The sequence below is a fragment of the Strix uralensis genome, chromosome 5 (genome assembly GCF_047716275.1).
Source record: "Strix uralensis isolate ZFMK-TIS-50842 chromosome 5, bStrUra1, whole genome shotgun sequence".
NCBI classification, from domain to species: Eukaryota; Metazoa; Chordata; class Aves; order Strigiformes; family Strigidae; genus Strix; species Strix uralensis.
Genome location: NC_133976.1, coordinates 77,005,297 through 77,032,541, shown reverse-complemented (window position 1 = coordinate 77,032,541; position 27,245 = coordinate 77,005,297). Strand labels below are relative to the sequence as shown.

At 45.9% G+C, this 27,245-nt stretch overlaps 2 protein-coding genes across 4 annotated transcripts; one reads left to right on the top strand and one right to left on the bottom strand.

Annotated features, from left to right (window-relative positions):
• The first annotated feature begins 1,021 nt into the window (after positions 1 to 1,021).
• Positions 1,022 to 12,269, top strand: ADCK2 (aarF domain containing kinase 2). Its single transcript, XM_074871806.1, has 8 exons — positions 1,022 to 1,939; positions 2,650 to 2,796; positions 4,331 to 4,459; positions 5,117 to 5,212; positions 7,253 to 7,504; positions 9,342 to 9,470; positions 10,101 to 10,154; positions 11,397 to 12,269. Exons 1-8 carry the CDS (start codon positions 1,022 to 1,024, stop codon positions 11,538 to 11,540), a joined length of 1,869 nt encoding a protein of 622 aa, XP_074727907.1. The 3' UTR covers positions 11,541 to 12,269.
• A 2,019-nt stretch (positions 12,270 to 14,288) lies between these two features.
• Positions 14,289 to 26,823, bottom strand: LOC141944720 (uncharacterized). 3 transcript variants are annotated; one of them, XM_074871802.1, is made up of 10 exons: positions 26,683 to 26,823; positions 24,674 to 24,765; positions 24,316 to 24,493; positions 22,964 to 23,192; positions 21,832 to 22,388; positions 20,762 to 20,903; positions 19,317 to 19,561; positions 17,546 to 17,709; positions 16,591 to 16,839; positions 14,289 to 16,271 (listed from the first exon to the last, which is right to left on the bottom strand). In XM_074871802.1, exons 1-9 carry the CDS (start codon positions 26,752 to 26,754, stop codon positions 16,710 to 16,712), a joined length of 1,809 nt encoding a protein of 602 aa, XP_074727903.1. In that variant the 5' UTR covers positions 26,755 to 26,823; the 3' UTR covers positions 14,289 to 16,271; positions 16,591 to 16,709. The 3 variants fall into 3 exon arrangements, with proteins under 3 accessions (XP_074727903.1, XP_074727904.1, XP_074727906.1); XM_074871803.1 differs by having other exon boundaries at positions 24,322 to 24,493; XM_074871805.1 differs by lacking the exon at positions 24,674 to 24,765 and having other exon boundaries at positions 26,683 to 26,772.
• Between the last annotated feature and the right edge of the window lie 422 nt (positions 26,824 to 27,245).

Here is a 27,245-nt window from a genome sequence, read left to right as displayed (position 1 = left end):
TCAAGATGGCACGAGCTCACCGCCACTGTCAAAATCACAGAATCATCTAGGTTGGAAGGGACCTTGAAGATCATCTAGTCCAACCATTAACTTAGCACTGACAGTTCCCAACTACACCATATCCCTCAGTGCTACGTCAACCCGCCTCTTGAACACCTCCAGGGATGGGGACTCCATCACCTCCCTGGGCAGCCCATTCCAACGCCTAACAACTAGTTCTGTAAAGAAATGCTTCCTAATATCTAGCCTAAACCTTCCCTGGCGCAACTTGAGGCCATTCCCTCTTGTCCTATCGCTTATTACTTGGTTAAAGAGACTCATCCCCAGCTCTCTGCAACCTCCTTTCAGGTAGTTGTAGAGGGTGATGAGGTCTCCCCTCAGCCTCCTCTTCTCCAGACTAAACAACCCCAGTTCCCTCAGCTGCTCCTCGTATGACCTGTGCTCCAGACCCTTCACCAGCTTCGTTGCCCTTCTCTGGACACGCTCGAGACATTCAATGTCCTTTTTGTAGTGAGGGGCCCAAAACTGAACACAGTAATTGAGGTGCAGCCTCACCAGTGCCGAGTACAGGGGTAAGATCCCTTCCCTGTCCCTGCTGGCCATGCTATTTCTGATACAAGCCAGGATGCCATTGGCCTTCTTGGCCACCTGGGCACACTGCTGGCTCCTGTTCAGCCGGCTGTCAATCAGCACCCCCAGGTCCCTCTCTGACTGGCAGCTCTCCAGCAGACCCCTCCCCTCTCATCATCAGGAGCCCGGGGACAGGAGGGCAGGGGCCTCCTTTGGTACAGCCTGAGCCTGGGGGGACGCTCCCTCTCGGGGGGCTGCGGCTCAGGCGAGCTCCTCCCCCACAGGCCTCAGGTGCCACCTGCGAGGCGGGAACAGTCGCCTCACTCCTCCCGGGCGGTCGCTCCTGTCCCTTTAAGGGGCGGGCCGCCCCCGCCCGCCGGCGCTGATTGGCTGGCCCCGCCGCTCTGCCCCGCCCCGCCGGGCCCCGGGCGGCCGTTACCGGCGGCGGGCGATGGTGGCGGGCGGCGCCGCGCGCTTGTTGCCGCTCCCGCGCCCCCTCCTCGGGCGGGCCGCTGGGGCGAGGGGGGCGCCGGCCTGCTGGGCGGCGGCGGGGCGCGGCGGGCTGCGCGCCGGGCGCTGGGTCGCGGTGGCCTTGGTGGTGCCCGCTGGGACCGGCTGGAAGGAGAGGCCGGGGCAGCGGCGGCCGGTGTGGGCGGGGGAGCGCGGCCCGGAGCGGCCGGCCCGGGGGCCGCTGCGGCGCTTGGGTCTGGCGCTCCGGTTGGGTTTGCGGGCCTGCGGGTTGCTGCTGCGCTTCGGCCCCCTGCTGCTGCTCTACCCGCTGAGCCGCCTGTGGCCTGGCCTGGGCACCCTGTGGCTGCGGCTGCTGCGGAGGGCGGCCGAGGCCGCCGGCCCCACCTGTGTCAAGCTGGGCCAGTGGGCCAGCACCCGGAGGGACCTCTTCTCCGAGGCCTTCTGCGATGAGTTCTCTAAGCTGCACGTCGAGGTGAGCCCACACCCGTGGGCCCACACCGATGAGCTCTTGAGGAAGGCCTTTGGCGAGGGCTGGACGGGCATCCTCGAGTTCCAAAGCCGGGAGCCGGTGGGCTCGGGCTGCGTCGCCCAGGTGTATAAAGCCTATGCTGACCTCACGGCTATTGCGGGCTCCCAGGCCAAGGAGCTAGTGCAGCGCTCAGAATTAAGGTCTGCTTTTGAAGCATGGGAAGTGTCAGGCTTTAGAGGCCTCCTCAGGTGGCTGAGGAGGAGGAAGAGTGAGGAGATGCGGGAGGAGAGGAGCAGGGTGGAGCTGAGCCCAGCAGACTGCTCCCGGGGAAGCCCTGTGAGCGGGACGTCCCTTATGGAGCAGATGGCCAAACCACTCCTGAACGCAAATCCTTCGTCAGCCAGACATCTCACGCCTGTAGCCATTAAAGTAAGTCATCTGACCGGTAGATGTGTGACAATGGAGCATGCTGGATAAGGCCAGTTAATTCCCAGGGAGATGAGAAGCTGGCTAGGGGCAGGTAGAGTGACAGTAGTGATGCTCATCTCCCTGGGTGTCTTTTCTCAGTGCTTTGGTTCCAGCCAGCTGCAATCCAGACTTCTGGTGGCCCCAGCTCTTCCCAGCCCGGAGAGCTCAAGTACACTCAGTGCCTATGGCACCATTTGACGTGGCACGTGGATACCAGAAATGCTTACAAGGGCCCAATTTACATTAAAAGAATGGATATTTAAGCTTGGTTTTACCTTCCAGACAATGAAACCCCTTCTCTGCTCACATGAAAAAATCTGGAACAGATAGGTTCTTTCCAGCAAAGTTTATTTAAAGAAATGTTATATTTGAGCTGCTCCAAATACTAGTCAGTACTACATGGCAGGGAGAGGGTGGGAGCATGAAAATAGTGGAAAATGACATTGGGTGAGACTAGTCTCCAGCACAGATATATTCCATTTAACAATTATGAAATGTTTCTTTACAACTTAATACATGGCAAAATGTGATTTCTTCTGAGGACTAGCTGGGGAAGCGTTGTTAGCTCCCAGCCTAATAGGCTGTGTTCTGTCTTTTTGGAAAGTATCACTTGAGCTGATTGAAATGGAGTGTTTGCGGAGTTGATCTTGCCACTGTTCATTCTTGTGCAGGTCCTGCACCCTGGGCTGGTCCACCAAGTCCAGATGGATCTGTTTCTCATGAAGATGGGTAGCCACATCATTGGACTTCTCCCTGGATTCAAGTGGCTCAGTTTGACAGAAATTGTGGAGGAGTTTGAGAAGCTTATGATTCAGCAGGTGCGTGCCATGCCATGGTCCCCACATATTGAAACAAAACAGCCCTTTGTCTTGCTCCTGGCTAGCTCTAACTGCTCATACTGCTACTTTTTAAAGGCTTAGATGAAGGCTTGCTTGTTCTTTAGTTATGTTCTTTATGCTAATCAGTCACGTAATGTTACTGTAGGAAAGCTTATATGCTCCCAGAGTAAAAAAGCAAACCAATGAAAAAATTTAACAATCTTTATTAGATTTAAAAATATTTTTTTAGACTTTGGGTATGTTTTCTAGTGAACAGCGTGAACAGCTAGCTAGCCATAGTCTCAGTCCTTTTTGCAGCATTGTGAAAGATGAACACTGGTGAGAGACCTCTCCTTAGGAAAAGAATCTCTCCAAACAAGTGCTCAGATGTGTGTTTTTACTCTTCAGTCCTACACATTCGTTTGCAATCTGCTCACTGGTCATGTTCGTTAGCGCTGAGGTATATGTATTGGCATAACTAATACACTTTTACATAAGTTAATAATACATCCTATGTTGTATTATCATCACTCATAGTATCGGTAAAGTTAAGCTTTACAGATAGATCTGAAAACATCCTGATTTAGTAATGTCTTATAAAGACACAGTCTGGAAACGTCCTTACTACCAAACTTACAAAGATTTCACCACAGGCTTAATTAGGCTTATGGTTCTATTAAAATGAACCATTATCTGCTAATTTCATTTTTGTGACTAGACTGCAGAGTCTGAAGCCTGTTATAAGCTTTTGAAAGCCTTAATTCTTTTCTGCTATTGCAAAAAAAATTTGCACAGTAAATCCAAGTTGTAAACTGTTGACTGTATTCAGATGTGACTTGAGATCAGTAGCACCGGTTCAGTCTGGCAGAGCTTTTGGTGTATGCTCTGAAGACTGAGGATTTAGGAGAGCATCAGATAGGCTTGTTGTAATTTCCTTCCATTTCTCTTTGAAAGAACAAATATTCCTGGGATATTCCCCACTGCCAGATGAGAGAGGGGAGGCCAGGTTATCCTGCCTCCTTGGGCAGCAGCAGTGGGCAGGAGAGATGCCCTTGTGTGAAGGCACCACATCACTGAAGAGCTGGGGCCAGGACTTTGCATAGTGGATTAATTTACATGTGTTACATCATGTTTCTTCCTGCTGTGGCTGCCTATCTGTAAAGTGAGGCTAAGGCTGCAATTCCACCTTTTCTGCCTGCTTTGCTATTTGGACAGTAAGCTTTGGTTCAGGATCTGTTTTACCCTTGAAAATAATTCAGTCCTGGTCTGTTTGGAGACACCACGCCTGTAGTAAGAGTCACCCGTATTTCGAAGGTGCTGGGTTGTGGGCCAGCTGTTACCCAGTCTGTTACTCTACTCTTCCATCAGGAAAGCTATAAGCATGTACGAAGCACCACTCTTTTGTTTTCTTTCTGGCTCTCTGACTAGTTGTGTTGGTATTGAGTATTGCACCGTACAGTCATATCTTCATACAGGATCCTGAAGATCTAATTCTAATTGCATCTAATTTCCAACCTACTTTTTCTCCCTTGAGATTGACTTACGCTACGAAGCCAGAAATCTGGAGCGCTTCCGACAAAATTTTCTAGATGTCAATTTTGTGAAGTTTCCAACTCCCGTTCGGCCTTTGGTAACGACAGATGTTCTAGTGGAAACATTTGAGGTAAGAATTGAGGGTCTTGGAACAGTGGTAGCAATGAGAAGGTGCTTAGGAGAACATGTCAAGAGGTGTTCTTTGAGAAGGAGCGATCGATCAGAGGCAGAAGGATACTTTTCTCTTATTTGCTTAAAGAGATTGGTGTCCTTCCTCAGTGTCTCTTCCACTCTCTCTGTTTGTAAACAGTGCATCCTGGAAGACAGGTTGCAGACAACTCCATACAGAAGTGAACACTTGGCCTGAAACCAAGCAGACCAGCAGTGTGTCCAGCCACCATGCGCTTGCCTGTGCTTTGCAAACCAACACCACACTTCAGCTCTCTGCTGTGGTGGGTCAAAGCAAGGAGCCCAGCGATCTGACCCTTTCTGATGCTTGCCTCACTTCCCTTGTGGCTTTTTGAGTCACAGACAAAAGCTACCCTCAGCCTTAGTTTTCATGCATGTGGTCCTGGCAAGAATATTTCTGCCCCAGGCTATATCACTGCCTTTCCAAAGAACAAACCCTTGCTTCTCTGATGTTCTCCATCACAGTAGGTCCAGCCGCTGCTGAGCAGGTCCTTCTTAGGGTATTCTTACCACCTTCCCTCAGTTCTGGGCACCTAGGTAAAGGTGTGGTTGAAGGTGGGACACAGGGTGTGTTTGACTCCAGCTCCATCTTTTTCAGGAGAGTGAGCCTATTTCGCACTACCTGCATGCCGAGATTGCCACAGAGCTGAGGAAGAGAATTGCAAAGATGGGCATGGACATGCTTCTAAAGATGGTAGGCACTTGGCTGAGGCTGGAAGTGAAGGTTGTCTTCCTGCAGAAGCCGTTCAGTTGGGGTAATAAGACAACAGGGCTAAAGAGAGAACCTGTTTGCTTCCCTTGTCTCCTACCCTTCTCCCCACGGAGAGCCAGCCTGTGAATGCCAGGTATCTTGTGGTAACCTGTGACGTGGGCTGTTTGAGCACTGTGGAGCTCCTGAACTGGCAGAGGGAGGGGCTGTACTTCATGTGCAGTGTGACACAAGGTCTGAGTAAAGCCTGGGCTAGACACACCACTCCTGTAGACTTTGACACGGAGCTTCTTCCACTGCAGAAGGGCGATCTGCTTGCACACAGTAGGGTCATCCTATTCAACTTGATCAGTGCATTGCTTAGGAAACCCACTGATCTATTTAATGAATATTCACTTATTGCCCAAGTACTATAAAGTGCAATGTAATTAGCAAATATCATGCTCTCTGTAGAGACTATGGATGCAACTCACAGGGAAAACAGCTAGCTACTTTCTTCATGTATTGAATCCTCCTCCAAAACTGCCTTTTTTTAAGGAAGAACTAAATACGGAGTAAAGAAAACAAACCTGGCCAGATTCAGCTTATGATTCAGCTTCTGTCTGTCTAGTTCATCTGTGGTTGAAATAATCACAAATGATCTGAAAAGGAGTATTGAGAGGGTGACACAATTGTCTCGTGAGGAACCATGAGAACTAACAGGGAGGAGTTGCGAAAGAGCCTCACAGTACTGAATGCGTGGGCAGTAAGTGTCAGATGAAATTCAGCTGATAACTGCAACATCATGCTGGGGTGATGGGGAGGCCTGCAGTTCTGACTCTGTGTAGTATGACAGACTCTGAAATTGCTTTTACCACTCAGAAAAGCAATGGTGGAACTAGAATAGTTTTTACACCAACATTGGAATCAATGGTTAGGAGCAAAGCAAAAACCTCAAATTTTAGGAGTAGAAAAGAATTGGAGCAAAGAAACATTATGGCTGTTTCTTTGGGGGGGGGGGGGGGGAACCCAAAACAAACCAACCAACCAAAACCTACAAAAAATCCCCAACCAAAACCTGTTTCTTGAATACTCTGTGCAGTTCCAGTCCCACACTGTCCAGGACCCTTCATTTCAAGGGCTGTAATATAACTAGAAGGGGTGCAGAGGAAGGCACCTAGGGTGATTACTGGTGTGGAATGGCTTCCATACTGGAATGGTGAAATAATTTGGACTCTTAACTCTGGAAAGCAGACAAATGAGTAGCTTATGACAGATATATGCAGTCATGAGTGCATGAGACTGAGTTTGGATCTATTGTGTATGGTTTCTCAAAACAGACCAATGAGGAGGACATAAATTTATCAGAGGTCATTTTTGCAGGCAACACCTAAAAAAACCTCCTTTTTTCACACAGCTCTAATTATTTATGTGGCAACTGGACAAATTTGTAGGAGAAATCCATGAAATAAACCTCCTTGGGGCAGGAAGTCCTGCAGTCCCAGGAGGCCAGGAGGGCTAAGGCACTGTCTTGTGTTTGCCCTCTTGCTAGTCCTTTCTGGTGCTAACTGCTAGCAGAGGCAGAGAAGTACTACATACATTTGTTTCCTCTTCTCTCAACTCATTTTTCTTATTTTTCAATACAGTTGTGATGTGGGTTGATGTCCTGGACTAGACAAACTTAACCATTTGCTATAACCCATGCCACTGAATGGCAAATGGCCCGTCCTTACTGCATTACTCCTTGCCAGGACCCACCGGTGTGCCCCCAGTTTAGGGTTAATTGCCCAAGAGGGCTACTGTTCCTGCTGGGACTCCTGGCTGTCCTACCTGACCTCTAGCAAACACACAGGATTGCTTCACACAGCCCTGCCGACTCCTAGAGCGAGTAGCACCCGTGCCGTTTCAGCACAGCTGGTCTCCAGCAGGAGCCGTTTGCTGTGTTGCTGCCTAGGATGACGCACATGACGGTGAACAGACCAGGGGAGTTTTGGCATGGGCATGTTTGGTGGGAATGAGCTGCTTTAAGACTTGCCTGTCCTCTAGGTCTTTGTTGACAACTTTGTCCATGCTGACCTGCACCCTGGGAACATCCTGGTTCAAGGCATGGCCCGTGTCAGCCCTGGCTGCAAGGAACAGACAGCCATCGTGGACCTGTGTGACACACTCGTGGTGGAAGTGCAGCCGCCCCTCAGGCAGCTCTGCCTGGTGCTGCTGGACGCGGGCATCGTGGCGGAGCTGCAGAGCACCGACATGCAGAACTTCCGGGCAGTTTTCACGGCCGTGGTCCAGGGCCAGGTGAGGCCTCTGGCACGGGGCTGGGGAGCTGAGGGTGCGGAAGGGAGACAGCTGGAGTCTGATGGCCCAAGTGATAGTTTTTTCTCCATTTGAAGAAGAGAAGGCTGAGGGGCGACCTCATCGCCCTCTACAACTACCTGAAAGGAGGTTGCAGACAGCTGGGGATGAGTCTCTTTAACCAAGTAATAAGCGATAGGACAAGAGGTAATGGCCTCAAGTTGCTCCAGGGAAGGTTTAGACTAGATATTAGGAAGCATTTCTTTCCAGAAGGGGTTGTTAGGTGTTGGAATGGGCTGCCCAGGGAGGTGGTGGAGTCCCCATCCCTGGAGGTGTTTAAGAGTAGGGTCAACTTAGCGCTGAGGGGTATGGTGTAGTTGGGAACTGTTAATGTTGGGTTGATGGTTGGACTGGATGATCTTCAAGGTCCTTTCCAACCTAGACAATTCTGTGATTTCCTTTTGCAAACCTCCCTAAGAGGGGAGAAGAGACTTGCTAGCATGGAAGCTACACCAGACACAGGGGTAAGATGTTCAGCTACAGCAAGGAGGCTCCCAGAGTGGAGCGATTTCAGTGGCCCAGGAGACAGAAGGTGTTAAATGGGAAGCACTGGCTGCCACTCCCAGGTTAGGAGTGCTTCTGATGCAAGTTAGGGCTGCCTGGGAGCCACTCACACTTGAGACTGTTGCAGAATCTGCCAGGTTTTGCTAGACAAGAGGGGGGAATGGATTAACATCTTGGTCTTCCACACACGTTCCCTTCTGCAGCCTTGCTGCAGGAAAGCCCATATGCCATCCCCCATTCTGCTGTTGTGTCAGCGTCTGTAGAAAAGAGGAAGCAAAATGGGGCGGGGGCGGGTCTGGCCTCTGCCAAGCTCCTCTGTATAAGGGGAACTACTTTATCTTCCCACTTATTTAAAATACACTCTCAGATGGACTAGAGAATCCAGTGCTGATGTCTCCTGCTCATTCTGAGAACAAGCATCTGTGCTCATACTTGCATGTTGCTGTTTCTCAGCTGTGGGTTGGGTGGCTCACCAGCATATCTCAAGAGGGGCATGCTTTAACTTGGTCTGTTTAATCTGCTGGAGCATACCGAGGTGTTGGTGCTAAACTGTGTATTCAGGCCCATCCTGTGCTGCCAGACTTACTTCTCAGCTACTAAGCAAAAACTGCAAACACTTGATTGCAAATGCATGAAGGCACAGCTCAGGCTGGGTGTAATTCATGATGTGCAGGTGAAAAACTTCAACACCAAGTCTCACTGCCAAACCTGGGGCCTCTGGCTCTGTACGTTGCTGTCAGACATGTCTTCCAAGAAGAGGTATAAAGCCTCTCACAAGTGAAGCTTGAATATGGCTCCCCCCTCTTTCTCACCAAGCATCTGCTGGTGTAGAATCAGCTCGCTCTTCCTCTGCAGTTTGCATATGGAAGGTTGGATTTAGCCCATAAGAGAGGTTAATATATGCCCTTCTATGCTCCCTTATCTCCTCTGCTGAGAAGAAAATGCCAATCCTGTGGGTTTTATTTTTCCCCCTGAAACTTCTGACTCACTGAGATTGATCTTTGTTGTGTTCTACCCTACAAGAAAAATAAGGAGGGTTTTGCCAGATAACTGCTAAGACTTTTGGACCAGTTCTGCTCTTTTTGCACCTGCTTCTGTTGATTTGTTGGGTCTCTGTTGCTGGAAGGGAAGAACATGGCCCTGGGAGTTCTCCCTGCAGTACGGCTCCTCCAGGGAGCTGTGCGGCAGAGGCCTGCTGGGAGTGATGATGTGCAGCTCCTGAAGGCCTGCTGGCACCACTGGTCAAGTTGTGATTCTCCTTTTCGACTTTTCACAGGGGGAGAGAGTGGCAGAACTGATCCTTCATCATGCCCGTGCTAACCAGTGCCAGGATATCGAGCGATTCAAAGCTGAAATGGCAGAACTAGTGACCAAGGTCCGGGGGAACACCATTGCCCTAGGAAAGGCAAGTGCACAGTGTCCCACCCTCGCTTACCTCCAGTTCAGTGCAACTTGGCTTTCAGAATGATCCATGTGGAAAGGCCAGCTCTGATCTCCTCAGCACCACCAACCAGTACTGGGGTGCTTTTAGTCTCTCAGGTGCAGCAAAAGTCCACAAATCCTTTCTTATTTCCTTCTAATTAAAAAAAAGTGTGTGTGTTTGGTTGTGGGGGTTTTTTGTTTGTGGGTTGTTTTTTTTTTTTTTAATCTCTAACATCTGCAGTTCCCTGTGAGGAGTTGCGGAGTGTGATGTTACAGCTTGTGTCCTGTTAGCTAAGGCCAGCCTGGGTACTTCAGAGAGTGTAGTGTGGTGGTGTTGAGCAAATCAGTGCATGTTGTGAGGTCAGGCGTGCTCAGCCTCCCTGGGCTGGCAGGTAAGCAGAGCTGTGGGTCACAGCTGAACTCCGGATCCTGGGTGGGGTTGTGGGGGAATCATACCTCCATGTTAGCTGCTGTCAGCCCAACTACCTTGTCCCACCACCAGAACCAAATGCTAACAAACACCTAGAAGAATCCTGCCTGTCACTCAGGTGGCTCAGTCTTCTTGACCACAGGTTTTTTTGATCAGTTGTTAACTTCTCCTTTTGTATTCCAGCTTCAGGTGGCAAATCTCCTCTCAAATGTCTTTAAACTACTGATGACCCATAAGGTGAGGTCCTGTCACCATCTGCCTTCATCAGCTGGAAGCTCATTAAGGGAGGGAGAACTGCTGGGAACGTGAAGGGCTGACAAGGAGAGGGACTGTAACTTCTGAAAGGAACTGCTAGGAGGGGGGCTGCAGGAATGCATCCAGGTGCTGCAGGCATACTGTTTCTCAGGAATTGATATGTACCCTCCTGAGGCCAATTTCTGTTTTGTTGGGTTTTGTCTTAGTGCTGCATTTAATGGTTGATACTATTTACTAAAAGAAATGTTGCTGTAACACATAGTTTTTCCTATCTCTTTTGTAGTCTCTTAGAAGCAGAAAATGAAATCTAATATATGTTCCACTTTTATATCATTGCACGCTTTCTTCCCTGGACCTCTTTCTTGATATGTGGTTATGTAACAGCACTAGGCTGTTTTACTGGTTTGTTAGAGGCCTCAAAAGTGAGGAGTTGCTCACAGAACAAAGATTCCTTCCTATAACCGATAGTATTTGGGGAACAAGTTTCCAGGGTTGGAAACAACTTTGGAAATCAACAGAGCTGTGGTGGCCTTAACTAGAGATGAGAGTGTCAGCCACAGGGCTGCCCAGCCTGCAGATGGTACCCCTAAACGTTCCTTAGTTAGAGGTTTTTGTCATTAAGCCTTATTAAGCTGGTTTCTAATAACATGAAATGTAATTTATGCCCTTACAAAGCAAGTCCTCCCAACTCCATGAATTCTTACTGCCCTGTTATGCCTTGAAACAATCCTGGTGCCTGGCTGGGAACTGGGGAGTAGTTTGTTTGCACGCAGAGCAGAGGATCGTTTCCTCTGTGATTCATGGGGGTCTCTGGTGGCTGTTCAGAAGGTGACCTCCCCCTTAGACAAGTGCATGTGTTCAGGTATGTTAGATGCTACTGCAGCTTATAACTACACTAGCAATGGTGAGCTTTCCTAAGCTCCTGCTATTCCAGTATGGAAGAAAAAAATTCCATCCCCCTTCTTGGAACTGAAAAACAAACTCTTGGGTTCCCTTAGGGCACTTACCCTGAAACTGTTGTCTCATTTTTGGGCCTGCTGTTAGATTTCATTGTATCCTGAAGCTCCAAGTGCTGGAGTTGCAGGATAGTTTCAGATGTGCCTATGCTCTCCCCAGCCTCTTCCCTTCCCTCTCAGTGTAGCTAGAGCTGTTGCCTCTGTGGAATGGACTCAAAAAAAAAAAAAAAAAAGTCCACTCTGTTCATTCAGTTGCTTATGGTTCTAGGTGAAGCTCGAGAGCAATTTTGCTTCCATCATCTTTGCCATCATGGTTCTGGAAGGTCTTGGTCGTTCACTGGACCCTGAACTGGACATCCTAGAGGCAGCTAAACCACTGCTCATCAAAACTTCAGCTTCTGTTCTCAAATAGACTCTTGTGGCTGCCCTCTCACTGTGCAGGGTTTCCTCTGCCGTCTGTGAGCTGACAGAGAAAGAAGCTGAAGGTGAGAAGTCACATGTATCTCGGGGAAATGCCATGCAGCAATTACTCCATTAATGTTGCCTTCAGTCATTTCAGCCAAACACCAGGCATGGGATGATTAGAAGGTCTATTCCAGAAACCAGGAAGACTGCACAGTTGGAGAGTTTGGACTCACTACACGGTTCTATGAGCTGATGTGCTCTGATAGTTTTTAAACTGACATATTATGTAGTTTAGGTGCACAAGACCACTGCAGCCTGATGAGAAAAGCAGTGTTACTTGTCTAAAAGCCTTTAAAAAGATGTTCATTGATCAAGTCTGTTTTGAAATATATCAGGTTAAATATTTAAAGTTAATTTACAGATTTATCTGTCATTGTGGTATGAGAAATTATATTCTAACACTACCTAACCAACTAATTCAGGCTGAAAAAAGCCAGTAAACCTTTTTGTCTTTTGTAGTTTTAACTTCTACTTTTATTGTAGAAGTATCCTGACGTCCTGCATGGAGTGGTCTGTTAGTCATTTTGGATGATAAAAACAGACGAGTCAATCCGATTTTTCAGACTTCCATACTCTAGCACTATACTATACTATAGAAGTCTGGATTATAAACAGCAAAAGAAAATAATTGCCTAGGCAGAAAAGCTAATTCCATAATAAAAACAACTTTTGGGAATATTTGTACTGGTCTTAGTTTCTTTCGAACCTTAAAAAAATGTCTTTTCTGTGTGCTTCCTTCCTACCACCCTCCCCCTTGCTCCCGAGTCTGACCCTAGTCAACTCAAAACTTTAACTAATATGCAAATGCTTGGGTTTTGTTTCCAGCAGTTTGCAAAACAAAGAGTCCAAGCATTTTCCTAATGGATAGAAAACACATTGTCAATGTTTAAAATTAAATAAAGCCAGCAAAAGAGCTAGATCATACATGGGTTTTAGTCAGTTATTTTAATAGTAATATTAAAATTACTTTATGGCTGTATTTTAATAGTGAGAAATACAGTCTATGAATGACTGGAAATACTGTAACACTAAATATATTCCCAGATATACTGTATGTGAAATTGCAGCAGCACAGGGTGGCTGCAGTGGTCTGTTTTCAGATGGTTAAGCAATGGAGAGGAAGTACATAAGCAGACAATCTGCTGGTTTATGGTGACTATAAAATAATGATTAATGATATATAAATGAAGTCTGAAAAATAAGTTTAGGTTCTGCTCAATATATTTAATGTATTTTCCTTTAATCATTACATACTCCCTTTCCAAATGCTTAGGGATGAAAGCAGCAGCAGAGTTCAATGTCTTTTAAGTTTTAGGCTTGTTTTTCTAGGTCTAGTTAGACTTACAACTAGGTATACTGTTGTCCTAACTAGCACATGATTTTGTGTAAAAGAACTCAAAAAAAGAAGAAAAGCAAGCAATCCACAAACTTTACATTAAAGGAGATCCCCGCGGGCTGCCCACACTGGCTTTCCCTGCCGGCTCCCATTTCCACCCAGCTGGGGGGGCAGGGGGGCCTGGCCCAGCCCCCTGCGGCGTGTGCAGCCTGGGCCGAGTCCATCGGTTAGGCAGGTCTTGGGCACAGCCACCCCTGTTCTTGCTGAGCAGATTTCAGCCAACTTTCCCAGAGGCTAAACAGAGCTTAAGCCAAATGAGAGAATTCCACGTCTGAAATGCAAAACTCTGTTTCACAAGTAGTTTCCATATATGCAGCAAGTTATAATTTTCTCAGACCTTAATTTAAACAGAGAAAATGTCAAAGCCTTCACCTTATGTGTAGGTTCATCTTTCTTTCCTTTTCCCTTTTTTTAAAAACAAAAATCTCAGGATGGTTCATGCATATGACAGCTCCTAAAGTTATGAATACCCCTTTTATCTATTAAGGCCTTAGAATATTTTGTAAACATCTGGATGGGAGACTTAACTTTTAACTGCCTTTTTGGGGGATGCTGAAGCCATAGCCTCTCAGCTATCTCTGGAGGAACACAGTCTGAGACTTACTGCTAAGAAACTGCTGGCCATTCAAAAGATTTGGCAGAATTTCAAAGGAGCTCCCTTTTACAAGTTTTCTTAATCGTTTAGTTTTCCTTTTTTTTTTAGAAACTGCTCTTATCACTAGTGCTGTGTTCCTGTAAAAGGGGTGAATTTTTGTAATACTTACGCTTTTTGCTGAGTGATATGCCAGAAAATGTGTCACGTGTTTCTAAGTGTACACAGAATGTCAGGCAACAACATTTAAATTTTGTATCTAGTTTGGTATTAGGTAAAAACAAGGTATTTATTATATTTCCTTAAAACAAGGTATTACAAATATTATATATATTTTAGCATAATTTTGTGCAAAAGAAGAAAATCCTTCAATATAGCTCTGACTGCTCCAGCAAAAAAATTGTGCCATGTCTATTCTCCTTTCCTAAACACCCACATGAAAGGAACAGTCACATTTCTGGCTACCCAAAGCTGACAATAGCATTCTCTGTGACAGAGCCGCTGTATTTTGTACCTGATGAGGAAGAGGGACAGCACTACAGCACTTCAGGATGTGACAAGCATAACCTCCTCCTCCCCTTTGTCAATGAAGGCACCTCCACTCATCAGAGTACAATGCATTAAAAAAACCTCTCCTGTTACAGAAAACTGTCTCTTGACGTGCCTTGCTGTTTCCTTTCAGTGGAGGGGAGAGGTTTGTGTGGTGCCAGCTGCTTTGCTAAGAAAAGACAGGAGTGCGCCGAGAAAATCAGGGGAGTCGTGAGCAAGTTGCCCTGTGGACTCCAGGTGGTAGCTATGTTTCACTCTACAGCCTGAACAGGGAACTCTTCTAGAGCACTGCTGGCTACCTTGGATTCTCACATAATTGGTTACCTGTCATGAATTTACCAATTCATTTATCTTTGTAGCATTCTCCTCATTTATTCATGGTGAACAAAAAGTCTGTTTATTCAGACCAGCTGCCCTACCTGCAAAGATAAGCCAGTATCTTTCTGACCTAAGATTACCTGCTTTTGGAGACTGTCAGCCTGAAAGCGAGATCGTAGGCAAAACAGACCCCCAGGCCCACCACTGGGTTTGGTGATTCTCCAAAGACAGGTATTTCAGAGAACAGACATTTTTGTCATCACAATGCCTAGAAGGGGTGGCTTGTCACCAAAAAAACCCATCTTCCTCTTTGCATTTTGGGCTTCTATAAGTCACCCCCTCCTCTAGGGGAGTGGCCTATGTATTCCAAGCAGTATGGACACCCTGACAGTAGAAGACCTACACTTACCTGAAGCCAAAGCTGGAGGGCTCCAAGTTGTCTTAGCAGATTTTCTGAAGCACCTCTCATGTCACTTTATCCTTGCCCTGCCCCTTACAGCAGTTTTGGCAGGAAGTAGCACAACTGTGTCATATGTACGGGGACTTCTTCCCTATGGATCTCAACTGACTTGGAAGAGTCAGTTGTTCATAATGGAAATGCAGTGGATAATTTACATTGTATTTTAGCATGTACATTTTCATTGCTGCAGGTTTGGTTTTTTTAACATCCAGCTGGTGTCCAGCTCTCCTTCCCCGTTATTTAATAGAACGTTAACGTACCAAGGTAAGTCATATGACAGCATCACGTAACTACACGTCCTACTTTATGTGGTCCTTGACCTTAAAGAAATGTGCTCTTCTGGTGCTGCTCTGGAATAAACACAGCAGGGCAGGAAGTTCCCAGAATTCAACAGCAGAAGCCTTTTGAGACCTGCATTTAATTTCCCTGCAGACTTGTGTGAGCAGGACGTAACCTGTGCCTGTGCTTGCACTGCTTCACTTGAGGGACTCATGCCAGGGGGTTTGTCTTGACCTCAGTTCTTGTTCTTCACCTCCTATTCTAATGCATGGCTTGCGCCCTCACTTAACTAATTGCTGTCTCTTATTTGCATCTCAAAAGCAGCTACAAGCTGATGCCCCTCTGCCAGGCTCTAGATCTTGTGCCCTTTGAATCACTTCTGTAACTAACTCCCAGGTCCTCTGTTGCTCCGCTTTGGATCGCTCCATGACACTTTCACCAGCCTCAGACTACAACACTCAGCACGATGGGTACTGACTCCTTGGAGGCCTTGGGAAAGAGCTGCCCCCTTCAGATGCCTTTGGGGCAGAAACTCGGCACTATGGCCGTGTTTCATGTTAAATACCAAGGTAGCTCTTGGTTGCAGAGTCAGGTCTGTCAGCAGGGTCACACAACAGTTTGACAGAAGTAACTCCAGAAGGAGGGGTAACTCCAGAAAGAAAGGCATGTAAAGGATGGAGCAGTGAAAATGCACTCTGGCTGCAATGAAAGGAAGATTAAAGGCTTCTCCAGGAATCATAATTCCCCTTGACACAACTGCACTCAAGCACTCAAGCTCCAGCCCACAGACTCACACCTACAGGATACAGAGCAGGTCTGTGAACTGCTCAAGGGCCTGCTTACCCTCTTGGCAGCTTCCTTATGCTAGCAGTGATGCCCGGAGCATCAAAAGATTCTGCTCTCTGAGGTACTGCTGGAGGTCACAGAGTTTTTTGCCTTCTTTTTCCATCTTTTGGTGTGACTGGTCTCTGCTCTGCAACAGTCTCCCTTTGGCAGCCCGGTGCCATTTTTGTTGCCTGTTCTGCTCCCGTGATTCTTGTTCCAACATTTCCTGCCGTGACTGCATTCTGCTCCTGAGAAAATCCTACATAAAATTAAAGACATTTACAATAGTACAGCCAGCTTTCACGCTGAATTTCATCCACAGTTACCACTGGCAGAAGTCAGAAATGGGTATAATCTATGGAAATTCATGCCTTGCATGCAGAAGGAATCTTTCTACCACAGAGATGGAGAATTTCACTTCCCATCTTTCATCTTTATACATGTGTCAAAAAATGTTACCCTTCATCTATTTATCTCTAAATTATTGGAAATAAAACAGGTGAAAGACAAATACTCTGGATGGTGCCACTGCTTGAAACACTGTAGTACGGGAAAAACGTTTCTGAAATTGCCCTTACCAGCCTTTCTTTCTCTTGTTCAAAGCTCCTGTCATTGCGTTCTGCCTGCAACTCCTCTCTCTGCAAACGCTGTGCCTTTAAGAACCGCAGCCTCTGACTTGCCTTCCTCTTCTCCTCCTCTAGCAAGGAGGATGCCTTCCTGCTCCTCTCTGCCCCAGCAGCCTGGAGCAGTGCCATGTGCTGCAAGCTCTGTCTTTGTGCTCCAGCTGTTTCTCCAACACTTGCAATGTTCTCTGACGCAATCGCTGCCTGTTTCCAAAACAAAATTTCTCAAATTTCTCAGGAAGAAAGAGCAATAAAAGAAAAAGACAGTGTCTAAGACACAAAGCAGATATTTTGGCAATCTGTGCTCAGTTAACATTCCAGAATTCTTTGTTAGGTTATGAGGGTTAAACCCATGTCCTAAACAGAGGTGGCAAAACCCCCAAGTGGGCTGGGGTCTGATGGCAGCTAACTGCAGTCATCTCTTCACCTGACTACTTAACCAGGTGCGCCTTGTGTTCTTGGCCCTAAAGACCAGGAACCAAGGAAATGGATTGTGCCTCCAGGGCTGTAGGACTAATGGGGAGAACTGGGTGCCTATGTGTATGGGTGGTGGAGCCACAGGGGCAACAGAAGAGATGGAAGGAGGTGGGTCATCTGGGTAAGGACCTGCTGAGCTTAAGTGGGCTGTGGGACCAGGGGCAGGGGCCTGGGGGGAGGCAAAAGGACTTTGGGTCCGAGGACGAGACTGAAGGAAATTTGCCCTTGGAGATAATGTTAAAGGCTGTGGGTCCACGTGCACCCACACACCCATACCTCGAGCATCACGTTTATCCCCATCAGTAAACCCCTCTGCAGAGACTAGCATGAGGCACAACACGTGATGTTCAGAGACTGACTGAGAGCACCAGGGAGTAGACATTACCAACCTTCTGACATTTACTGCAAAAAACAGTTAGCTCCTAGGTATTACCTTTGGTTGTCCCTGCGCAGCTGGCGTCGGATGCCATCTGCCTCTTGCTGCTGCTCTCTCTTCAGCTGCCTCTGTTCCTCTTGCCACCTTTTGTGCTCAATCTTGGCTCTGCTGAAGTCCATCTTATTCCATCTCTCCTGAGATGCACCATTAAGGATTGATTTCTAAGAGAAAAAAAACCAAACTGAACCCTTAATCTCATCAGTATATTTTTCTAACGCAAACTGTAAACCTACAAAACCAGAACAGCTTAATCTTCCTGTGTCACTCCTGAGCTCCAGAAGTTGCACTGGCTCATGAATACTATCATATCACTTCCCATCCATGAAAATATTGAGTATGATGCTAAAACCTGTACAAAAGAACCAACAAAGGGGTGCCTGAAAATCCACGTATTTTAAGAGTTCTTTATAGGTCAGTAGGCTATGCTGTTCTGGTTGTTCCAGTGTTGAGCCAGTGCTTAAAACTGTCCAATCTTTGTGTCAGCTTCTGGATTGGATGGAAAATACAGGTTCTGACCACAAACTGTATTGCAGATTCCTTACTAGATTTTATTAGAAAGAGAAATATCTGCCTCCCTCTGGCCGAACACAGAATCTGCCTGGAGTTCTGTGCAGGTATACTAACTCTTCACTTCCTGTTGTCTGAGATTTCTACCCACAGTCAAGCAGTTTTTGAGTTTTCTTCAGTAGCAGCTGCATTTGAATGCTGGGCAGTGTTCCTAATTTGCATTTTTAAATGCACTGTGCTGGTAGAGATGAAGGAGCACCTAGAAGGCTTCTTTTCACAGCCATAGTGCAGTATTTATTTCTTTTGTACTCCTACAGTGCCCCATATGAGGGAAGGAGCCCCATATGAGGAAAGGAGCAAGGAAACATCACCAAAACTTAGACATGGATTTCAGTTTACACTGCTAGAGCTGTTTGGGGCTGGAACAGAGTTTCCACAAAATATTTTCCTCTCTCAAATGCATCCTCTCTCCTCCTATTCCCAGCTGCAATTGGTATGTTCCTGCTATTAGCTGCTTCTCTGCTAACAGAATGTCTCCTTCCAGTTCTTTCCTGAGGACATCTCTAATACCACAAGCTGGAAAGCACTACAGGACCTTCCAACAACGTCCCTGTCAGTCTCCGGTAGCATTTTGACTGATTTCTCTCAACACATTGATCTGTACGGCTTCCTAGGGGCAGTAAACACCTTTGTTCTCCATTGTATTGCTATTCTTTGCAAAAACTGTGCCTTGTGGGTGGTTTGTGTTTAGGGACATACAGAGGGAGAGAACAAAGAAAGAATCAAAGGTATTTTATAGGTGGGAGGTGAACAAATGGTGTTTTCCAGCGGGTAAAAGACTGGCCTGATGATTACGAGACTTGAAGTTCCATCCCACCCCTGACACACACTCCCTGCTATGGGATTCAGCTGACTACTGAGGCTTTCTCCTTTTTGCTTTCAGTATCTGTAAAAGAGGAATAATTTTCTTCCTGTCTAGTAGAGCTGGCTGAGAGGTTTATTTACAAAAGATTAAATCTAAAATAAAAAACTCAATCAAAAGTGCTGAGTAAAAATACCAAAGTGCCCTGTTCCTGTACAACACTGATTCCAAAGCGGAAACCTTATGTTTCTGTATAGGCATAGCCATAATTCTACATAGGCATAATTTTTGTTGCAGTAAAAACCTTTGAGAAAGACATCAAAGGAGAGTATATTCTCACATGACACAAACAAATGGCTTGATCCTAATAGCTAAATCTAGTTTGGACCAAATACTTACTGTAATGCTTTTGTCTTTTAGAAGATTTACAAGATGCATGGATCTCCCAGCCTGCACATTGGTGGTACTGTGCAGTCTCTGTACACGTAGAGCTGATTTGATGGTCAGGCTGTCTTTCTCTAGTGATTGATTCACTCGGTCAAAGAAGCTTTGGCGCCTGAAAGGAACCAAAGCACTGCTTCCCAGGGAAGGGCTCCTTTGGGAATGCTGGATTGGAGCTTCTGCCACTCTGGACTCAAAAAAACCTTTCAAATAAATTAGGGCAGGGATATAAGAGGTTATAGATGCCTTACAAAAAGAAAGCAAATTTAAAAAAAAAAAGAAAAAGTTCATACAAAATATATTCAAGTAAGACTTTTATGACTTAGTACAAACATTTTCCTCTGAAGAAGTGGGACATTTTTTGGTCTGCACAAAACAGGTCCCAGCTTTCAAAAAACAAGCTTGCCATTGCAGTCAAGCAAGTGTTTTGCCTGGTAACACAAGATCACTGACTGCATGTACAGCTGCTCAGGCTAAGGGGTTGTTTACATGGTATTTCGCAAGCAGACATGAGCTGCTTCTGCCAGTGCTCTGAGACAAGCAAAAATTATGTATTTCTTGACAGAGCAAAGCCTGAGCTATATATCCTGCTGAGAGACAGAAGGAATTAGCTTGGGCACAACACTGTGCTAACACAGCTCTTGGGTAACTGAGAACAGAAGCAGTGTTTGCTTGCACCTTTCTGCTAAAGACAGCGTGAACCTGAGTGGCAGTTATTGCACGAAATGATGCTGGAACACCAGCTGGGAGGAAATGTGCACTCCTGCTTGACTTTTCATTCTTCCTCTACCAGCAGTGACACAGAGCAAAGCAATAACACTTAGGAGAAAGCTTTAGGCTTTCAGCATCCTCACCTAAATGCCTGCAGTTGTCACAAAAATAGCTTAAATGAGAACAGCAACAATTTGATTAAAATCATGATCCAGTCCCTTTTGGATGATAAGGAAATAAAAGTTTACTCAATGACGTATAAAGCAATCATTTTCAGCACAGATAAGAGAAGGAGTGTTCTGCAGAACAGTCCTGGTGAAATCTTTTTGCTATAGGCGTCAGTTAATGTTACAGATTAATTTTTAAAGTAAGGGAATTTTATAATAAATAATATTTATAGTAAGCATTATGATAAAGGTTAAGAAAACCCAAAAGCTGCTACTGCAGTAGCTGTAAAAGCCAAAAAATCCCAACTTCTGTCTGAAAATACTTTCACACTGAGAAGAAGAACAACTTCTCAAGCCATACTACTGTTAATACCTACATATAATGATACTACATTATGGTAGCATTGTGGCATTTTCTTTTGAAACATCAAGAACTATGGCAACAGATCTTAGACAGGACGGCCTGCTGCGCTGATGTTGTGTGGCAAGTCTTATGTTTGGATAAAACAGCTACAATTTCAATACCATGTTCGTGTTTAATATTAGCCTCAGTTTCAACATCCTGCTGTCTGCTCTCTGCTTCTTCCTTGCGGGCTGTCTCGATTAACCAGCTGTCTGTGTTGACAGCAGTATCAACGACAGTGCGAGCCATCTCCCTTTGAGGACTCTAGAAATAACAAGAAATGCAATCATAATCCAGACCTGATAAGGAAAAGAATAGGTTAGGTTCATGAACTTACAGCGTAAGATCTTAAGTTGCAACTGAAGTTTGAGAAAGAATAAAAAAAACCTCTGGGGGAGTTCTTTACTAGCAAAACAAAGAACTCTCAAGTAGGGTCATTTCTGATCACTTTGTGGGTTTCTCTACATCTTCAAATGACCTAAAAACTGGCAGTACTTCTGCCTGTAAGGGTCCAAACTGGTACAAAAGAGATCAGGCCAGAGGAGCTCTGGCTGAAAGACAGCCATGCTTCCGGCACATGCCAGAAGTCAGGATTCTAACCCATGCAGAGCAATGGAGAAAAGCCTGGCAGTAGCTGGTGCACATTAACCTCCTCCTTATGGATCCTCATCCGGTGCCCTGTTCGTGAGCACCGAATCAAGTACCGAGGATCACAAAAGTCTCTTTTGATCTTTAATTGGGAGAGGTGACACCTCTAACAGAGCGGAGAAGTATCTTAATAGAATTATGCCATGGACTGCCTTAATATGGAACAATCCTTACAGTAATCCTTATTTGGTGTAAAGCCTTTTGTTTTACACTTTTTCCTGCCTTTACCTCACTTACACAGAAGCAGGATGTAGACAAACTGGGCTGTGTGACACTTCTCATATTCTGCATCCGTGGAAGAGGTTCTAGGAGTCTGCTCCAGCCAGTGACAATGACAGCTTCCAGTTCTTTCCCCAGTCAAAGGATCACAAAGTCAGTGCAGAGCAAAGTCTCTCCATTCTTTAGCAGGCATGCATAAGGGCCAGGCCTAAAACCTCTAGTAATTTTTTGGTACCAACAGTAGAAAACTTGAGGTAACAAAGCAGACATTATACAAATAGCAGATCAAATGTTAACAAAAGAGCCAGAGTGAAGCACTTTTTACCTTTTTAGGTTCTATAACCTCATTGTCCTCTTCCAGACAACACTGAACATCTTTTGCAGCACTTTCCGTCTTCAATCTCTTCTCTTCCTCTCTGGAAACACTTTCTGAAGATGAAATCCTCATTTCAGACAGTTGCTCTTCTACTTTCTTGCTGAGCTCTTCTTTACTCAAGCTTGTTCCTGGGATGAAGGCATCTTCCTGCTGCACTTTGCACCCTGCAGGCCGCGTAGGTTCCTGGGCTACAAGGCAGCAATGGGGAAGTGAGGCACACCTACAGCTGTACTCAGCACATGGCCGAGACCAATACAGACCCCTTGGCTGGTAGTCTGGGTCTGAGTGACCCTGTCTGTAATGGCCTGAGGCTCTATAACCCGGTGTCACGATGTATGGGTAATCCACACTCGAATCTACCACCATCTGCCTGGCTGCTAAAGGCATCTGCAGTTCTAGGATGATGCGATCACTCAAGGGCAGAGGAATCCGCAGAGCTTGGTCAGAAGACACCTCCTTAGTCTGCCCATTCCAGAAATTCACAAGCACTCCCCTTCTGTTGAGTGCTGTGCATATTTAAAAAAAAAAAAAGAAAAAAAAGGCAAAGAATGTATTAGAAGCATGTCAACCTGTGTGATTTATCCCTTAGAAAGCAGGAGATAAAAGTAACAGTTTGTGTTTAGACAATTTCGTAACAACTTGCATAATCTTTTCTTTATAGGTTTAAAATTTCACCTTCTTTTAGAACTATGAAGAGACAGGAGATAGCAAAATTTTCACTCATCACAGTGAGCCAGGATTTTATCCTGCAAAAGCTGGAAACTAGACTAACAGATAATCAGGTGAATACTCATGAAGGCCAGGAACATTCTTCTCCTTGCGTTGGGAGGACATGAGCCCCCCCCCACTTTTTGAGGAAGTTTCCACTCACAGAACAAAGAAAAGGCTAATTCTGGGAGCTGCATTAATTCTGGCACTGAAAACAAAAAGTCTGCTTAGTGCCAGCAACAACAAAAAAGATGATGAAGAGTACCCAAGAAGCAGGTGGTGAATTCCCCATGACTGAGACTGTTCTCTTTTCTGTGTAGTGACCAGCAATCGTGGTGAGTCTAGCACTATTAAGAAAGCCAATAGCTCATACCTAAACGTGCCTCTTTGTTCTCCATAACCTTTAGCACAGTGCCTGGGCCAAAACGTTCAGCTCGAGCCTCCCATGGTGCCAAAACCCTGTCTCCTGGAGCAAGAGGCTGTTGCCTGGCATCTTCATAGTGGAGAATGTCGTAGAGAGGCGTTTCCTGCGTGCGAAGCTGTACCTTGCCTTTCAGAGTGCGACTTTTGTCAAATTCAATTAAAAAGCATTCCCTGGAGCCCTACAAGAATAAAACATGTGGTCTGCAAGACAGACATCTGGGTCCAATTAATGGCCAAACAAACACAAGTGCTAAGAGGGAAGTGGCAGAAATCCCAGGAAGCAGAATGTGATCTGGGAAGGTAGCTTTCCTCTTCTACCAGGTTTTTCACTGTACTGTGTCCATACTGGACTTTAAAAGTAATTAAAAAGCTGGGGCTTAAGGAGCTGACAGCCTTTCTCTTCCTTTCAGTTTGGACTTAGATTTTAGTAAGAACACAATCAGGAGGCTAAGGCAGAACTGTACCAGGGAAATCTCCTATCAGAAAAAGAGTAGCCAAAAGAAACTGCTGTATGTGATGCAGTTCGTTACATAGTAATCAAAATGACAACAAACTAGTAAAACATCGTAACTGTCATAAATTTAAATGCTTTAAGCCTTCAGCAAGGGGTGTGGGGCAGATCCATTACAAAAATCTCAACCTTCTCTGCAGATCTGTGAGTGCACTTACACAAATAATGCTGTCAGCTCCGGCTCCAGCTCGTGTCACTCATGCCTTTAGCCGACCCCATCTGTTCCACCCCACACTGGAGCTTACAGCCATCCTCACCTATACTAGCATCACTATTTAACTAACCTGCAACTGCGAAATGAACTGGATTTGTAAAGAAAGCCTGCAGGAGGGATTTCCTGTATGGCGTCCAAAATCACTTCACAAATTGCAGAAACAGAGGAGAACGACGAAAGCTCTCACTTTGGTAAGGAGGAGGTGGTCCCTGGGGGCAGACATTTTGGATTACTATTATGCTGTTTAGCTAACTGACTTTGCTGCTAGACTGGGCAGAAGTAGACAATAGGGATAAGGGCCCTGTTTTGTTTGATTGTCTCTGAATAACAACTTATTATAACTACTAAAATGGATTATTTCCAAGTTGCTTTTGCTTGCAGGACTCTTCATAGTAAACAGCCAGTCATCATCAGGAAACAGATGAAAATAGGATGTGAGGAGACAACAGTGGTTATGAAGTGCACTGTATCACAGGAGAGCCACACTGCAGCGAGGCCATGGGACTGGAGAGGCATGGGAAGAACAGGGAAAAGACACACAGATCCTCTTACAGCACAGTTCCCAATAAATAGCTACCTTCACCTCTTGGGCAACATGGCCCAGGTAGTAATAGCCATCAGCTTCTCTCCTTGCCAGCACACGAGCCCCCCTCAAGAAACTGAAAGCCTCTGGGCATGAATCAATGCAATTCCTTTTTGATGAGGATATCAAGGGCATACAAAGGGAACCTGGGTTCCATGCACAAACAGGAAAGCTGTGGAAAACAAAAACACAAGTAAGAAAGACCTTAGCAACAGAACTTCTGCAACTTGCTGCAATGAAAAGGAACTAAATGCACATGGGACACCCACCCAACCCCGCAATAACTGTCTTTGTTTCCTAGCTTTTTTCTTCTCTGCATTTCCAGTGACCCATTTATAGATTTGGCACTTACTGTGTTACTGGACATCTTGGCACCAGAGAGCCACAGGGATCTTTATTAGTTGTGTGACAACACTGGACACGTGAGATGGACATGGAGCTTACCTGGAGGTGGGGAAGGAGGAGATGGAAGCAGAAGATGAGCATGATTTTTGAACACTTAAGTCTTTAAACAGGAATATTATTTATAAAATTGAAATTTACTTTGCAGTGTATTACTCCTCTGTTTTAATTCTTCCATCATACCTTGCAGTGCTATGCTGTTTATCTCTAAGCTCATCACAAACAATTTTGATTTTAAGAAATCAAGCTTCAAACGAAGAAATATATATAAAAAAAGAACTATATGATAAAAACCCCTTGTGTTTCACCTGCCTTCTATTCATCTGCTAGATATGTAGCAAGTGTATCACTGTTTCTTCAGTCATGATGAGATGTGTTCTTCAAAGGACATGTCATTTTGAGTATACACTAAGCTACAGCAGATCTCCATTTTGGCCTGTCTCACATCCTATCATCATTTTATTCTACTGTGAAGGAAGCACTAAGTGTGCTTCTTAAATCAGAATGGTTCTCCTTTCCTACCTTCCTTTTCTTTCCTTTTAGTTAATTGATTTCAGTAAAGAGCTTTGAACCTGGAAAAATACACTAATTTCTCAGGACAAGGCACAGCTTGGAGACAGGTGGCAGAACAGAGGCAGAGTGGGGGTTCTGGAGCTGCCTCTCCTGCCCCCAGGAGCAACGCAGGTGTACCAGCCAGTCTGCCCCCAGCTCTCAAACAGCAGCTCAGGGGCAGCCAGTGGGCATGTCTGCATTGCCTTCTCTTGCACCCTGCTTCTTACACAGCTCCCCAAAGTCCCCACGCAAGCAAGAGCGGTAACGTCAATGAAAGGAGCTGGAGTCAAGGAAGAATGAAGAAGGTGAGGATTGATTCTAGGAAGACAAAGCTGCCTTTGAAGGTCAAAGCCAGCAGTGGAGCCATCTGGCCAGCACAAGATGGAAAATGTGAAATGTTTGAGAACAATGACACAGGGAACAATATGCCAGGGACTATGAGAAGGGAGAAAGACAAAACACAAGGGAGTTGCGAGGTGGAGTCGACGACAAAACTACGAACCTTATATTAAAGCATTTAGGTTTTATGGGAAAAGATAAACTCATGTTGAAATAATCGTGTGTTAAGCAAAAACAACGGTTGCACAGCTTCCCACTGTTCGCTGTAAACTGTTGCTGAAAATGCATTAGGGCTGTTACAAGACTCAGAAGAGTGGGGAACTTAAAATCTCTTAACTACAAGGACATCCACAGGGTAGACATGCAAAACCTATGCTGTTCCAGCTGAGGATGACAGCTGCTTGGGATGTTAACAGATTTAGAAGATACTGTTATTTATTTAAAATAGAGTATTTGACCACCCCTGCCTAAGAGAAAAACAACACTGAAGTCTGTGAATCAGGATACACTGGCTGTAAACAAAACTGTACAGTCACCTACCAAAGAAAAAGGACAATCAAAGCAAGGCATTTGTTCTTTCCTTCAGAATTTTCACCTTCACCTGCCAGAAACACCTCAAGTGCTGGTCTGTAAAGTTCAATGAAATCACTTTACAGGGTGAGTCTTTCCCTGCAAAGGTAAATGGAGCTGGAGCAAGATACACCTGAATTTGACCCCAAGTGTTGGTGATGATGCCTTTGGCTCAGGGGCTATGTAAAGTGCTCTTTCCTCACAAGCAGAGATTTAAGGTACAAGTAATGTACAATTAGAAAGGTGGCTATGCCAGCTCAGGATGTCAGGTATAGCCTGTCACAGAGATGCCAAACCTATTTTAAATCTTTGTCCACAGACTGTGTTGTTCATAAGCTGCCAGGCAAAAGGAGGTTACTCTTCCAGAGGGTCACAGAAACTCTTCCCCAGTTCTACTTTGTGAAGTGTCATCTTGATATCCCTCATCAGCAAAACACCATCCCATAAAGATTCAGGAGGAACTAATTAGCATGCACTGATCTTATATTAGTGGTATACCTTTTCAGAAGCAGTAAGGGGGAGTCTGATCGCTTGAAAGGACCCCTCTGATTGTCTGGCTACTTTCTCCATTATTTTTGCTTGCTTCGCTCATGGTCATCTGAATCTCCCAGAAGGTACATGACACATACTGGGTGCGACTTGTCCTCCCTAAGAAGCTGGCAGGTTTCCTCCGACTCTTGCTGGGAGTGAACAGACACACTGACTGGCAGGCTGGGCCTTCCAGCACCACAGCACTCGCAGGGGTCGAAGCCAGGCGGCTGCTTCAGTGACCCTACTGAGCGAACATCTGACTAGGCAGCAGCGCCATCTTAACGCCTATTTAAGGAAAAAAAGGAGAAAAAAAGAAGAAATAAGTAACGCGAGCCCACTCACACGTGCAGGTCTTTACTAACACGGGGCAGGCGTGAGATTCTTTATTGGGCGTTTCTGTGCTTTGGCGTCCTACAGCCGCCGGCCGGCAGAGCGGCCTTGCCTCGCCGCCAGCGCTCCCCTCACGGCAGAACGCCACGCCGGTGGGGCCGCCGGCCCGCAGGAAGAGGCTCCACACCAGACGCTCCTTC